The sequence below is a fragment of the Mirounga leonina genome, unplaced genomic scaffold, assembly GCF_011800145.1.
Source record: "Mirounga leonina isolate KUSES-001 unplaced genomic scaffold, KU_Mleo_1.0 Mir_101595, whole genome shotgun sequence".
NCBI classification, from domain to species: domain Eukaryota; kingdom Metazoa; phylum Chordata; class Mammalia; order Carnivora; family Phocidae; genus Mirounga; species Mirounga leonina.
In genome coordinates, this window is record NW_023270158.1 from 10128157 (window position 1) to 10143982 (window position 15826).

Genomic DNA, 15826 nt, shown 5'->3' on the forward strand with positions numbered 1-15826 from the left:
ATTTTTTTTTAATTTTTAAAAAAGATTTTATTTATTTATTTATTTACTTGAGAGAGAGCGAGAGCGAGTGGTGGGGGTGGGCGCAGAGAAGCAGAGGGAGACAGACAAGCAGACTCTGTGCTGAGCGTGGAGCCCGATGTGAGGCTCAATCTCACAACCCTGAGACCATGACCTGAGCCAAAATCAAGAGTCGGACACTTAACTGACTGAGCCAGGCAGGTGCCCCCAGGATGATCTTTTAAAGCAGATGATTATAAAACAAACTATTGACTGTGCCTGAACTAACAACAACTGTTTGGGAAAGTCTGTCTTTCTGGCAGAAATTATTCAGTAAGTAGTTAAGGACAAAGGGAAATGAAATCTAAGTCGTTATTACTGTGGAAGGAACACACAGGGTGATATGATAAAGCAACAAGTGATTACTGCTTGAACTAAAATGATTCTCCATCCCCTAAGCCCATACCACGGAGATGCAGTCAGACTGATTTCTCTCAGTACAGAAGCTTAACTAGAGGGATGGTTTCACATTATTTCTAATAAAGCTAGTGTTGGTCTTGCATGAGTCTTTTAGGTAAACCAGACCAGACATCATTCCATTGAAAGGAAGCCACCATACTAAATGCTATAAGATACTAAAGAGTGAAAGTCCTTAGAACACGTGGGAAATGAGCCCTGCTTCCTCATGGAAAGAGGTGTGCCCAACTGATTATTTATATCAACATTAACCATCCTTCTGATGACTAAAAGGTTTAGCAGTCCCCCCTTAAACCACTTGTTCTCAACTTTGGCTGGACATTGGAACCCCATCTTTAGAAATTCTGATTTAATAGGTTTGAGGAGCTACTGGGTATTGGACCTTTGAAAAACTGCTCAGATGATTATAATTACCAGCCGAAGTTGAGAACCATGCTCTCAACTTTATAGAACGCTGGCCATATGCAAATTAAGAAGCCCTCATGCTACCATCCTCCCCTAAAATTCACTATTGACAGACTGTATGATCAGTCTCCTAACTCTCAATTCTTTCTTAACTTTGCCCCAATACCTTTAATAATTCCCACATGAAATCTGGTTTTCTGTTGCCAAGTGGTAGTTCATGCTGCTGATTTAGAAGGTTCTGAAGCATTAGTACAGTTATTTGTCTTTGGGGGCAGGTTTTATTCACAATGACATTGCATATTTATGCTGTGAGCCAGGGCTCAGTTATTACAAAAGATTTGTCCATTGGTCAAAATTCATGTGGACTAACTTGAGGACATTGCTCCCTACCAGGTTGGGAAGAAGAGGATTGTGTGGTAGTAGGTTTGAAGAAAGGGTTCAGATGCAGTAACGTTGATGGCCAAAAATAATTCTACATAGAACAGCACTCAAATGTGGCTAATTCTCCTTCCAAGTTTTTAGTTTAATTAGTGCTGTCTAGTTAAGATATACATGCAAATGTCTCTGTTTGTTTTTATTGTTTGATAATTAATTATTTTTCATGACCATCTTAAGAAAATAGATTTTTCTGTCTGGAAGTGACCAGAGTGGCAGGGATTAGAGATCAAGTCATTCAAGGGCAAAGCTTCTAGACTCAGTGTTTCATACTCGATTCCTCAGTATTAAACCTCATAGGGCATAATGGGTTGGCTGGGCGGCAGGAAGTGGGGGGACATATCTACGTGGTTGGCACATATTTAAATTACTGTTGGTTTTTCTGGAATCTCACAGTATTTATTCGTTAAAAAATTAAAATGCAAGGGGGGAGAGAAGAGAATTGAACATTTTTGGTCATTAATTCCTCTCAGGATTATGTCCTTCCCCCAATTTAATTGATCTAGAAAACCACCTTATAATTGTTCCGCCTGAAAGGGTTTTTGTTCTTAGTGTTGTAAGTACTGACTCGATTTTCTTAGAACACTCAGAGATAGTTTCTTAGGGACAGACCTAGTTTACTTAAACTCACAAGGGACACATTCTAACTAAAATAAATACCCATTAACTGATAGTGGGGAATCATCATTTTCCAAACACTGGAATGCTCTCATCTTCTGTTTAGCATTCTTCTGTCCCAGTATTTAAGTATCTGAAATACTAACTAGGAGATTGCTTGGTGACTTTGGAATGAGAATAGAGCAAAGAAACAGAATGCTGTGTCAGCTGGAGATACTAGTTATAAGCAACAGAAACAGACTTTGGCTGATTTGAGAAAAAAGGAGGTGGAGAAGAAAGGGGAGTGGGGGATGGAGGAGGGAAAGAGAGGAGGTTGTGAGAAGATCTCAGAGATCCACAGAATCACTAGGAAGCCTGGAGGAGCAAGCTGAAGGAGGTAGGCACATAGCGGGTCCCTGAAGTTGAAGTCGCTGGTAGAAATCACACCTCCGCCATTGCTGCCCAGCAGGAAGTGGGAAGCTGCTACCACTGACACAAAGCATGTCCCTGTTTTTTGTGACACTAGTTCCAAATTCAAAATCCTTTGTGGAAATGGCCAAGCATAAAACTGTTCATGTGGTAGCTGGCAGAGGTGCTGGGACAAAAGCATTTTCAGCTTCTTTTTTTTAAGATTTTATTTATTTATTTGACAGAGAGACTACAAGCAGGGGGAGGGGCAGGGAGAGGGAGAGAAGGCATCCCAAGCCGACTTCCCGCTGAGTTCAGAGCCTGACAGGGGGGCTGACTCCAGGACGGCCCCCGAGATCCCACAACCCGAGCCTAAACCAAGAGTCAGACGCTCAACTGACTGAGCCACCCAGGTGTCCCCCTATGCCTTTTAATAAGCAAGTAAGTCAAGAGAGGGTCTTTGCAACTTAGGTGCCTGGGAAAATGATTTGAGCTTGGGCACCACCAGCTAGATGACCAGGGGAGTTGCATATCTACTCATACCGCCCGGAATCCTTGTGGGACGTCAAGAGCACACACAGCGCCACTCCTTTCCTTGCCTATTTTCAGCTGGCAGACAATCATCTCTCCACAGCTGCACATAAACCACATTACCTAGTTGTGTTCAAAACCTCCGCATGGCCACAAAGCTGATTTTGTTAATAAACCCAAAGATAACCAGGTTCATGCTAGCAAACTCACACTGCTATTGACCTGAGTCTTAATTTATTGATTGCAATGAGAAATATATCTGGCAGTACACCTGCCAGAATAGAATTTGGTTGGCTGGTTGTCTTCCCCTCTAGAAAGAAAAAAAAAGAGTCTAGTTTATGAAAGACAGTTTGCTTGGAGAGTAGACAAATAGCTTGGGCTGGTATGGTGGCTTCACAGATGTTAGACCAAGGCTCTTTTCATTCTGTTCCATCATCTCCATGTGTGGCTGTCGTCTTCAGAGTTATCTCATAATCCAAGATGGCTGTTGGAGCTTCCACCATCACATCCGTGCTGCAGGAAGGAAGAGAGAAAAGGCAAAAGGGCAAAAAAAGAGAGTTCCCTTCCGGATGTATCCAATTTCATTAAGCAGCCTTCCTGTAACTCTCCCCACAATGGTACTGCTTAAGTCTTGTGTGCCAGAAATTAGTCATTTAGCTAAACCTTGGTGCAAAGGAGGCTGGGAAATACAGGACTTTCCTCTGTCAATGCGCCCAGCCAAAAGTCCACACTTCATTACAAGAATAAGGGGGAGAATGAATGTAGCAGTAGGCAAATAGCAATTTCTTGACATACCTACCTCGTAGAGTTATTAGTAAGATCAGAGTAATGGTAAAGCTTACTGTAAAAATACAATAAGAATAATAGCTATTTGTTGAATGCCTTTTAGGTGTTGGCATCTTAATGGCACTGTACATGTATTATTTCAATGAAATTTCACAATTGCTCCTTAGGTAAGTATAAGCACCTTTGTTTTATGGAGGAAGAAACTGAGGTTTCAGTAACCAGCTGATGGTCACTTAAAAGTAGTAGTCTAAGAATCAAACCCAAAATCTGACTCTACCTGATGTTGTAATGCCTCCTGGCATAATATTAAAGAGAACAAATTGTAAGCAAAAAGAATCTATAATGCTATCATCTGGAGAAGCTATACTCCATTTTACATAGCATTGCTATTTGATATACAGTTGTAATTAAGTGTGCATATCACTTTTCCTTCTGCTCTTTTCACTTTATAAAATATCATACACATTTCCCATGTTTTGAGTTTTCCCAATTATTTTACCTTTTTGATGTCATGTCACATTATTAAACTTCTTTTCTCTCTCTTTTTTTTAAAGATCTTATTTATTTATTTGAGAGAGAGGGGGAGAGCGCATGGGGGGGGCGCAGAGGGAGAAGAAGGCTCCCCCTGAGCAAGGAGCCCAATGATGTGATGATGCGGGGCTTGATCCCAGGACTCAGGGATCATGACCGGAGCCAAAGGCAGCCACTTAACTGACCGAGCCACCCAGGCACCCCTAAACCTCTTCTCTGATGTAGACATTTAGGTCCTAACTTTTTGCGGATGGAAAATAGTAGCCATTGACATCTTTACATTTATTCTGTTTCTTGTGGGTTATTTTCTGTTAACTTTTACCCACAGAAATCATGGTTTGAAAGATAAAAGCATGCTATGGTACTTGCCACATCTTGCAATATTATTTTCCAGAAGGTTGTACCTATTTACACTGCCACTAGCAAAAAATAAGCAGTTCCTCAACAGCAGTTTACCAGCAATGGATAGAGTTTATATAGAGAGATATAGATAAAAAGATAGAAATGAAGGGAAATAGTATCTCACTTTAGTCTTAATTTGTTTTTCTTTGTTTTTAGTAATAATGATAAATTTAAAAAACTTTTCAGTTTGTAAAACCAGTGCAAAACTCATCCTGTGTTGGGCAGGAGAGAGCAAGTTTAAGACAAATTGTAATTTTTTTTTTTTGCATGACTAGATAACAAAGGTAGATTTACAATGAAGTTAATGAAACCATCTTCGAGGCCTCTTGCTTGCTTATGGGCCACTTCTGAGGCCCTGGAAGATGCTCTAGCAATGGTCTCGTGTTTTTGTGAAAATTCACAAAAGTAAGATTTTTAACTACAATCTGTTATGGCTACTTGGTGGTTTGCTGGTAAACTGTCTCTCTCTCAAAAAAAGGGGGGGGCTGTTTTTTTTATTTGTAGCATTTGCCCATTGCCATGGTGTAAATACTCCCTCTATGGCTGATTTCAAGCTACCAAAAACTTAACAAGCAGATTATGAAATTCCTGAATATGTAACAATCAGCTCTTGAGAATCACCACCTGTTCCTTCGATAGACTTCTCTTCCTGCCTGGTAGTGGTGGTGGAGTGGGCACAGTCATCGTGGGATTCTCCTATGGGAAAGTTGAGTTGGTGTTGCATTGCATTTAGATTTGGTGGCATCTATGTCAGTTGAAAGCACTCTGATTATATTTAAGATACTGATAGACCTCCTGGTGTAGGAATAGCTTCCAGGAATATTCCTACCCCACTGTGCTGACTTGGAGTTTTTACCTGAACGTGCAGGGCCAGAAGTGATATCATAATATGAAAGTGTCCTACAGGTCCTGGCTCCTGGAAGTATGTGGGTCATGAAAGAGAAACAAGATGTGAAATGCTTAGAGTTCTAAGGTGGCATGTGGAAAATGATCAGACATGTGATGCTGTAAAGGAAAGATTTGGTTCTTATTAATGCCTAGCCAAAACAGTTCTCTCCTGTTAGGAATAAACTTTATAATATCAAAGTTGCAACAATTTCTTTAAAGGGAAAGTATAGGCATAAATCTGTATTAGTGCTTTAAATAATAGTGGATCTAAGTGTGAATTACTAAATGCTATGTATCATAACATATGGATCATATCCTAACATGATATTAAGTAATGGTATAAAACTGAAAGAAAAATTTCAAAAAAAATCAGAAGTTAAGAAACAAACATTGATCAGCCATGCTGGAGGACAGATTGAATTATCTTTATATTCTCTTTAGAGAAAATTATATTATAAAATTGTCACATGAGGAAGAGAGCAACAAGTATGTTGGCAAAAATGTAGGAAATCATATCACAAATGTGGGGCAGGCACATGTATAAAAATGTTATACCTATTTGGAAAAATATAAAATGAGATACATATATGCATTGTACAGAATACGAGCATATAATGCCCTTTTTTTTCTTTCGTAACAGTGACATTTTGCAAGAGTCCGGGCCAGATGTTTTATAGACCGTCCTATGCTTTTAATATATCTGATTGTTTCTTCATGGTTAGATTCAGGTTAATTTTTTGCAGGAAGATTATATAGGTGATGTTGTTCCCTTTTCCAAGTGCATCACATAAGGAGGCATATGATTGCCCCTTATTGGTGATGCTTCTTTTGGTCAACAGGGTAAGATAGTGCTTTATATATATACATACATATGTATACATACACACATTTATATCTATAAATCACACAGCTACTGTGTTTACACGCTAAGAAGCAAAGTTATCAGGCAAGACTCAGAGTGCGCAGCAGGAGGCAGTCGCTTTCCCAAGGCTCTGGGGAAACCGGTCCAACCACGCCCATCCTACTGCCCGCCCGCGTCTTTTTTCTAGGAAAATCAACTCTCAGAACCAGAAAGTCCCTACTCTAACGGGCCCAAATCTTTTCCCATCAGCATGGATGCGCCTGCGCAGCGAGCTTCCTGGCGTCTCCTTTCCAGCGCCCGGCCGCTTCTTTTTCCCGCTCTCCTCGGCCTCCTAGTCACTCGAGCTTTTTCCCTAAGGGGTCATAACAGGGCGCCAAACTCGCGTCCGCGGGAAGGCCGGGGGCGGGGCGCGGCGCGGCGCGGCGCGGCGCGGCACGTCAGTGGCCTTCCGGGCGGAAGTCCGCAGCCTCCGGAGCCTCTGATTGGTTTTCAGCCTGGCGCCTGTCTCGGCCGCCGCGCCAGTTTCGGGCTGGTTGGCGCGGAATCGGGATACTTCAGGACCATGGCGCCCGTGAATGGCGAGGACTGCGACCTGGGGTCGAGCGGTGAGGGACGACCCCGCGTGCGGGGTACCGGGTGGGAGTGCAGGGACCGTGGCATGATTGCGGGTGGTGAGGGCTCTGGAGAGGTCATTTTTTTAATTTTTTCTTAGGGAGGCGCGCGTCCGGGTCGCCTGACGGGTCCTTTTGGGCGCGGACCTCGGTTGTCCCCGGCTGGGACCCATTTGGTGTCGGTGGGGCTTCCTCGCAGGGCCGTTTGCTCCTGGAAAACCAGAACGCATCCCTTGCAGGGCCTGTGTCACTGCTGGTCTCCGCACTAGTTTGCATTTTCTTGTTATTGCTTTTGGTGACTGCGTTCCACGTGCTGGGCACACCTTCATCAGAGTGGCCCCAGTGGGGCAGAGTCTTGGTTCAGAGTATCTAACAACTCTGGCCCCAAGTATCTCTTTGAGGGCTAGGACAGAACGGATGCGCACCCTTTCTGTAGAAACTCACAGGGAAATTTTCATAATAATTCAGCAGGAAAGAAGGTCTCAGGACTGTCACCAGAAGATACAAATGCGTTTTGTCTTTTTAGGTAATGGGTTTCAACCTCATGCATTAACATTTTTTTCTTTCAAATTCTATGGAAAGTTCGTCAAGTGCTGTATAGAAATAGGGTTCACAATCTAGTCATCTTTGGTGAAGTTTCAAAAAAAAAAATTGCATCAGCATTCGGGATGCCCTGTATATGACTCCGTTTTCAGTGGTAATCTTTTATTTCCAAAAATAGAATACAAAAATGTAAATGGCTTTGTCTGATTTCTGATTTTTGAACTGTGTTCAACTAAAGTGTGACTTTAGTGAACTTCTGACTTAAAATCAGATGCTTCACTTTCTTAGCTCAAGGTACATCTCCTGTCACTCAGATACATCTCCATTAATGAGAACTTGCTTTCTAATCAGCTTCCTTTGCATTCACCTAGTTCTGAATCACAGATACCAATTTCTTCTAGTCTCTCATTTTTAAGACAATTTGTTTTGGAGAGTCGTTTAGCCTGGATTACAAATGAGATGTCGGATGTGAGTATGTGAACAGCCTTTGCAGCCCTCCATCAGTGATTTGCCCCTAGGGTGTCTTTCTTCACCCTAAAAACGGTACGTCATCTGTGAACATCAAGAAATCACTCTTTGGAGGATACTGTGTAATCTTGAGACCCCTCTTAAGTCATGGTGTTGATTAAGTAGTTGCTGGAGACTTGTGACTGGAATTTTTCCCTTAAAGAGTGGAAAGATTGTTACCTGAAAGACTGTTGGAGGCTAGTGTCTGTCTGCTTTTAGGGAGGGTGGGGGTACTTCAGATGGTAATTTTGAACCAAATATTTAAACTTTCATAATGGATTTTTTTCTTTTCTTTTTTTTTTTTGTTAACTTACCTACACGAAGCATTGGACACATTCCAAGAAGGAAATTCTAGGCCTTTTTTCTCTTAGGTATTAGAAGGTGGGGTACCTGACAATGGCAGTGAAAAGTTGAAAGGTCTATAACTAGCTATTATTACATATGAAAAGGGATCAGGGAGAGTTTAATGATTTAAAAAAGCAGGTACAGTGGTTTATTCATTTGTTCATTCAGCAAATATTTATTATGTACCTACTAGGTATAGGCATTCTGCCAGGCTCTGGTGTTACACTGTTAAAATGGTAGGTAAGCTGGACATAGTTTCTGTCTTCCTGGAGTTGAGATGGTAAAGAGCTAATTATGTGTGGTGCTATATTGAGGCTTCTCTGAGAAAACCACTTTGCTTTATTTTTGCTTTCTAAAAGCTAGACCATGGTATTGCTGGGTGTGTATGTGTGGGTTGTGGGTGTTTGTGTGTGTGTCTCCCTTGCATCTGTACACATATACACATACATTAAATGAGATTCTGTATTGCTGAGTACAAAGTAAGCCAAGGATCTTCATTTAATCCTTAACTTAATGAAGCAGATATGATTATCCCCATTTCACAGATGAGGACCCTGAGGCTCTGCATTAGTCAGAGTCCTTAGGTGTAAGCTACAGGAGCCAACTCTAGCTGATGTAAATAGAAAAGAAGGAATTTATTTTAAGTGTTTTAGGGATTAGAAGGATATTGTGTTGTTCAAAGAAACTCCAGGTGGACTGGAGAATCATTTGGGGGGGGGGGGTGCTGCTTAGCCAGGAACGGTGATTAAAGTTGTGCCACAAAACTGGTCTAGTGAGGAGATCGTTGCCAGCCATGGCCAAGTACTTGATGTTATAGTTTGTACCTTGGGACATTGCTGGCTCTGTGACCCCAAGTAATCCTCTTGCAGCTGTTGCTACATCTAGAATCTTCCATTAGCCACTTTCCTTCTGACACTAGCTTCTGATGTAAAGTCTGAGCAGGTGTTCCTAATTGATAGAGCCTATTTTATATGTTCATGCCCTAGCTGCAAGGGTGTGGGAAAGAGCGTCTGCTTTTTCAACTTCTATAATGGTACTTGGGCTCTGAGTCCCATTAAGGTTTATAAGGAGGGGATTTCACAAACAGGTTCAGGTGCCAGGCAGCTTAAAAACCAACAACAAGGCATCTGGTCACTGTAGCTCAGAGATGTTAACTGGTGGTCTCATGTGTCCCAGTAAGTGGTGGAGTCAGATTGTGCTGCTTCTCCCTAATCTCCTGTTCTCCCACTCTGCACTCTATGTAAGATTTACCTTCCATACTGACTTTCTCTCAGTTTCTGAATACACCTTGCAGTTTCATCCCTTTGTAATTTGGCTCATGCTTTTTTCTGTGCTTCTGCCCCCTTTCCCTTATACTCTGATGGTAAAATTCTAATGCTCTTTCTGGGTCTGTGTTGGATACATCCCCTGCGAAGCCTTCCCTAATTTCTCAGACAAAATTAGCATTCTTTTCTGTGTTTCCTCAGTAACTTGTCCTTACCTCTTCTGTGGCATCATGTCTGTATGATGGTAGGAGCCTCAGGTCCTTTTGCTTTATTTGACTGAGTTCCCTTAAGGATAGGCAACTCTTCCTTCCTGTAATTGTACCCCAAAACCTGTAGAATGGCACATTGTTGCCTGTGAAGTAAGTCCATTTGAAGAACTATACATTTTGTCAAGAGAGTCTACTAAAGGGGTCGACGGCATCTTTAAGAGAATATACTGAGGCCAACTTTTCACTCTCAGTGGTCATGCCCAGTAATCTCCGAAGCCTTTTCATGTAGACCTGCTCATGATTTTTTGAAATCATTTGAGTGACGCCCAAGATTTTGTGGCTGTCATCATTAAGTACCTGCATTCCTTAATTTTTACTTAATGCCTTTCTGAAAATGGATTTAAAAGTCAAATGCGAAAGTCAAACAATAGACTGAGATGCTCAAGAGAGATTCATTTCCAGAAAGCTAGAAAAAAAATAAAATCTCTAATTATGCTTCACCTGTAAGATTTAGTTTCCAACAGTTTATTGTCAGCATTTGGTACTTGTTCTTTAATAGTTTTTTTTTTTTAATATTTTATTTATTTGACAGAGAGATAGCGAGAGCAGGAACATAAGCAGGGGGAGTGGGAGAGGGAGAAGCAGGCTTCCCGCCAAGCAGGGAGCCCGATGTGGGACTCGATCCCGGGACTCCGGGATCATGACCTGAGCCGAAGGCAGACGCTTAATGACTGAGCCACCCAGGCGCCCTTGGTACTTGTTCTTTAAATTGAATCTTCTATTTCAGTCAAACGTTTTGTCCATGAGTTGAATGTTGTTATGAACGTTCCAGAGGGGTTGGAGCTTTTAGGATGCATCTTATCAATACTTCTTTTCTGTGCCTCCTTCTTTTTATGAAATAATTAGCACCAAATACAGTAAAAAAAGTCAGTTTCACAGACATAGATGGCAATCGTCCTAAGCCAAAATGGCAGTCAGCACTGTCTTGCTTGACTTGGTTATTCATCAGTTGGTAGTAAATGAAAGTCTTAGTTTTGTGGATGAACTCTTCAGTATATGTGTGTGGTGGTCAGTTTATAATGACCAAAAGCATGAGTAATTCAAATGTTGAATGAATGAACACTGAGGCCTTCTGGTATTCCAGTAATTTTTGACAAAATACATTTTAATCTTTGTAATTTTGCACTATCATCCTATGTCCTAACCAAGTGACTGAGGCCTGGAAATCAGTGAAGGAATCAAGAATCTCTTCAGAGCCATGTTTTTAAATTCTCCCAAACCCCCACTTTATCCCTGCTTTGAAATTCCAAATACTTTATCTGAACCTTTGTTAGGGCATGTATTCTAAAGATTGTTTTTGAGTTAGTTGCTACTTATCTCCCATTTTAGATTATAAGTTCTGTGAGTACAGAAAACATGTCTTGCTGATCTTTTTGTCTTTCAGAGCGCCCAGTACTTTGCAAAGAGCAGATGCTCCTTTAAAGCCTTTCAAATTTTGGGGGCACCTGGGTGGCTCAGTCAGTTGGGCGCCTGCCTTCAGCTTGGGTCATGATCTCAGGGCCTAGGATTGAGCCCCGCGTCGGGCTCCCTGCTCAGCGGGGAGTCTGCTTCTCCCTCTGGCCTTCCTTGTGCTTTCTCTCTGTGTCTGTATCAAATAAAATCTTTAAAAAGCACAAATTAAAAAATAAACTTTAAAAAATAAAGTTTTTCAAATTTTGATTAATAGAATACAAAATGAATTGTCCTTCTTTTATAACTCTACTTATGGCCTATCATTTCTAATGGAAAGGTTATGGACTAATGACTGATCTCTTTTCTCTACTGTCTTCATAAGATATCAGTTGAATTTGGAATTTTCCTCTTTTTGGAGGAAAAAAAATAACAGTTGCTTCAGTTGTTTTAACTGGGTCTTAGAGAAAATTTCTGGAGTCACAGGAGCTATATGAACATGACCTTCAAGAACCATCTACAGTATGAAAAGTATCCATTTGTATATTAAAGTGTTACTGTTGACTAGAAATGTTCCTGTAACTGAGGGAAGATGGCTGACAATTTTGTAACATCTCATGTAAACTTGGCTTTTTTTCCAGCTGTGTCAGATTCTGGGAGTTTTGTAGCTTCTAGATCCCGGCGAGAAAAGAAATCAAAGAGAGGGCGCCAGGAAGCTCTAGAAAGACTGAAAAGGGCTAAAGCTGGTGAGAAGTATAAATATGAAGTAAGTAACCATTTTTTTTGTTTTTTCTTCTGTGCTTCATCTAATTCATAGCCTGTAGGTATTTTATGTCCCCTTTGTCATTGATTAGAAATATGCATGTATTTTGTGCTTGTAAGAGTAATTTCTTACTATGGAACAAGCATGGGCATGAAGTAGATTTATACATTGTATCAACTATTTGGCTCTTTAAGTTCCTGTAAGGCCCTTTACAGATGCTGTTAAATTCTGAAATGAAAGTAGCTATACATTTTTTTCCTTATTAAGCCCACTGCATGGGGTGCCTGGTGGCTCGGTCGGTTAAGCGGTTAAGGGTCTGCCTTTGGCTCAGGTCACAATCCCGGGGTCCCGGGATCGAGTCTTGCAGGGGAGTCTGCTTCTCCCTCTCCCTCTGCCCCTCCCCCCTCGTGTGCGCGCGCGTTCTCTCTCTCTCTCTCGCTCTCTCTTACTCTCTTAGATAAATAGAAATCTTAAAAAAAACCCAGCACACTGCAGCTTTGGTAAGTTTCATAGCTTTGTTGGGGGAACTTAGAACTGCTTTTACTTTTAAGGTAGTGAGCAGTCTAGCTAAGCACGCTTCTCCTTGGAGAAAACTGTTCCTAATTTCATCTGTAGTGGGTGAGGACTTGGGCTTACTTCTGCTGTGTCCTGTGTGTAAGATTGAATATGATGCCCTTTTGGCTGTTTTCCTCTACTGTTGATGACTTGCAGGTAAAAAAGCAAAACAAAACAAAAACCAGAGTGGTTACCATCTAACACAGCATTGTCTGGCTTTACCTTCAACGTGCTCCCTGAGTATCTCAGCTGCCTCAGGGCTTGAAAGTGATTAATTCATCCGAGGAAAAAATGATAACAGCAACTGCTGCTATACTTTTTTTTTTTTTAAAGATTTTATTTATTTATTTGAGAGAGAGAGAATGAGAGAGAGAGAGCACATGAGAGGTGGGAGGGTCAGAGGGAGAAGCAGGCTCCCTGCCGAGCAGGGAGCCCGATGCGGGACTTGATCCCGGGACTCCAGGATCATGACCTGAGCCGAAGGCAGTCGCTTAACCAACTGAGCCACCCAGGCGCCCCTGCTGCTATACTTTTTTAGTGAACACTGTTTTAAGTGCTTTTACAAATATGTTCGTTTATTTAATCTTTCCAGTAATCATGAAAAGTTAGATACTGTGATTAACAGCATTTCATAGGTGAGAATCCTGAGGTCATAGTGGCAGAGCCTTGATTTGAGCACAGGCAGTCTAGCTTCAGAATATGCATATTTAACCATGGCCTATACTGTGTTGTGCAATTAAGAAAGTAGAAGATTTTTGTCATTTGGCATCATTCACTCGAGTTAAGTGAGTCAACCAGATCACAAAGGGTTGCTAAAAGGATTATAGTAAAGCAGGAGTAAAACATTTTTAATGTAGGTACTTCTATAAAGGAGTTGTGTGGGGGCATTTCAGATGTTGACACAATGTGACTGATTTCCCTCTAATCACTCATGTTAATTGCATGGCTCTGAGAGTTCATGCCAAGCAGTAGCACGGTTTTTTTTTTTTTGACAGTCAAAATGACTTTTTACTCAAAATGTTTTTCTAAGGTAGTTTTCTGGTATCTTTTTGATAGTATAGAAGTGAGTTGCTTAAATAAGACACAAAGAATGCCTCATGGACGTCAACAAAAATCATCCTGCCGGTTCCCTTCCCCTGCCAAAAGAAAATTGGTCAGTAGAGTAATATTAATTGGACTAGTTTGTGTTTGTGTTGTCAAAAACTTAATTTGGTAGGGCAGGTAGTTTCTATTATCAGATGATGAAAGGCTAGATCAACATTTGCCTGTGATCCCTATAGAACAGATTAAACAGCAGGTGAAAACTAAGCCTGATCCTGTAATTGTTATAAGTCTTGTAGCTGTGGCAGGAGTCCAGTCAGCTCTGCCCATTGGGTTCTCAAAGCTCTGTGTCCGTGATTTTTCCTGGACTCTTAGCTCTTCCGCTGGGGTTAGTTGTTTCCTCTACCCGCTACCCACTTGAACTCTGGAGAGAATGGGCAATTTTTAATCGGTATCTATGAGTTCTTCTAAGCAGCCCACCAAATTCTCATTTGGGTCAGTCGATGGCAGCTGAGTCGTGTGCTTCTGTTCTGCTTGTTGCTTAAACTGTGCTGAGGTGGTCTGCTCTCTTCATGCCAAGAGATACCAGCGTTCTGGCCCTCTGGCAGTTGGGCAGCTCATGTTATTGGAGGACTTCCCCTTCACACAGCTCAGCATTTCAGTGTTTGCAGTCTCAAGACCTGAGAATGGTAGGGGATCAGTGGTAATACAGATAGGGATCACTCAAAAAATTATTTCTAGTGTACCCATAGAATAGAGAGTATGTTTGTTTTCGCTTATTTTGCTGATTTGAGGAGGGAGATAGGTGGGGGAGAGTTTCCTTTTGAACTACATTTGGTTGAATAGTTACTAAAATTGTCAGTTTGCAGGGCAACATCAGCTAGGGGAGAGGGAGTTGGCATGCCTTATGAGTTTGCTAAGTACAGGAGAAACCAGTCTAGAAGTTATAAGTGAATAATCCCCAAAGCAGCTAACAAAGAATTGGCTATAATTCAGTTTGTTTTTTATGAAGTAGATGAGTAATTGATGGTGTGACAAGTATATTATGCTAATGGAATCATTTAATATCTTGTGTTAACACCCACCTAAAAGGAATACTAAGTTAATTGATATCTATTTAAGGAAAACCTGGTAGTGGTGTTGAATGTCAGAATTCATGATTTGGTTGCAGCTACTCCTTCAGGCTGCCATTCCAGTTTCAATTTGACAATTTTTCATCAGAATTGTTTAACACTTTAACTCCATTGGAAGCTTAAACTTGTATGATGGCAGGTTGAGGACTTCACAAGTGTTTATGAAGAAGTTGATGAAGAACAGTATTCGAAGCTGGTTCAGGCCCGCCAGGATGATGACTGGATCGTGGATGATGGTATGTGGGAAGAAATTGCCTCCTAGGCATTGTTTTAGTTGCTTTTCATCTAGTCTTATGTGGTAGAGTTGATGCTTTGCATGAGCAGATGTAAGACACTGTTAAGATGGTACTGTTGGTTCAGATTTTTCTCAAATTATTTGAGAGAGTGGAGGGAGTACAATAGAAAGTTTATTTGGGGGTATTTTGGAGAATCCAGGCACAAACCTCAGGTAAATCCTCCATGAAATGACTTTGTAGGAATTGGGCAGAATCACGTGCCTGTGGGGTATCCTCAGGTGATGTGGGGATAAGAAAACTGTCTATTGCACAGAGTGGCTGTGAGGATTACACGAAACTATATGCGTGAAGAGTAACTTGGACAGTGGAAAGCACCAGATAGAGGCTGGTCCTGATGTTCTTACAACCTATGTCGAAAGTCACTGGTTCCTGCTTGTCCAGTGTGACTTGTTGGGCATGCGCCTGCTGACCACGGGGAGTGGTGTGGATTGCACCTGCGACCATATTTATGTTTCTATTTCTGTAGTTGGACTTAGCCATATTGCCAGTTTCCCCTCATAAACTGGGGTGCTTTTCTGGGCTTCTGTGATCTTGATTCTTGTGCTTTTTATTCTTTTGGTAGAGTAAAACTGTTAAGCATCCTGTTGTGGCAGACTTTGATGCTGTGGGCCAAATCATTTCCCTAGCTCACCTAGATGGGCATAGCATATTTCCTTTGGTTTTGACACAGCAAACCTGCTATGTAGATGCTGTGTTTCATCTCATGCCTGTCTGAACAGGATTCTGCTGCACTTAAAAATGGCACAGGCCAGGAGAACATCTGAGTAGGTATAAAAGGTGTTTTTGTTGT

The 15826-nt window shown here is 41.5% G+C and overlaps 1 protein-coding gene across 3 annotated transcripts in view; it reads left to right on the plus strand.

The window, feature by feature from the left end:
- Positions 1-6794: 6794 nt before the first annotated feature.
- POLA1 (DNA polymerase alpha 1, catalytic subunit) overlaps positions 6795-15826 on the plus strand; it is a 296908-nt gene continuing 287876 nt past the window's right edge. For all 3 annotated transcript variants that reach the window (XM_035001019.1, XM_035001027.1, XM_035001036.1), the window contains exons 1-3: positions 6795-6924; positions 11890-12014; positions 14880-14976. In XM_035001019.1, the coding sequence (XP_034856910.1) occupies positions 6882-6924; positions 11890-12014; positions 14880-14976 (265 nt within the window). In that variant the 5' untranslated portion in view covers positions 6795-6881. The remainder of the gene's footprint in view (positions 6925-11889; positions 12015-14879; positions 14977-15826) is intronic.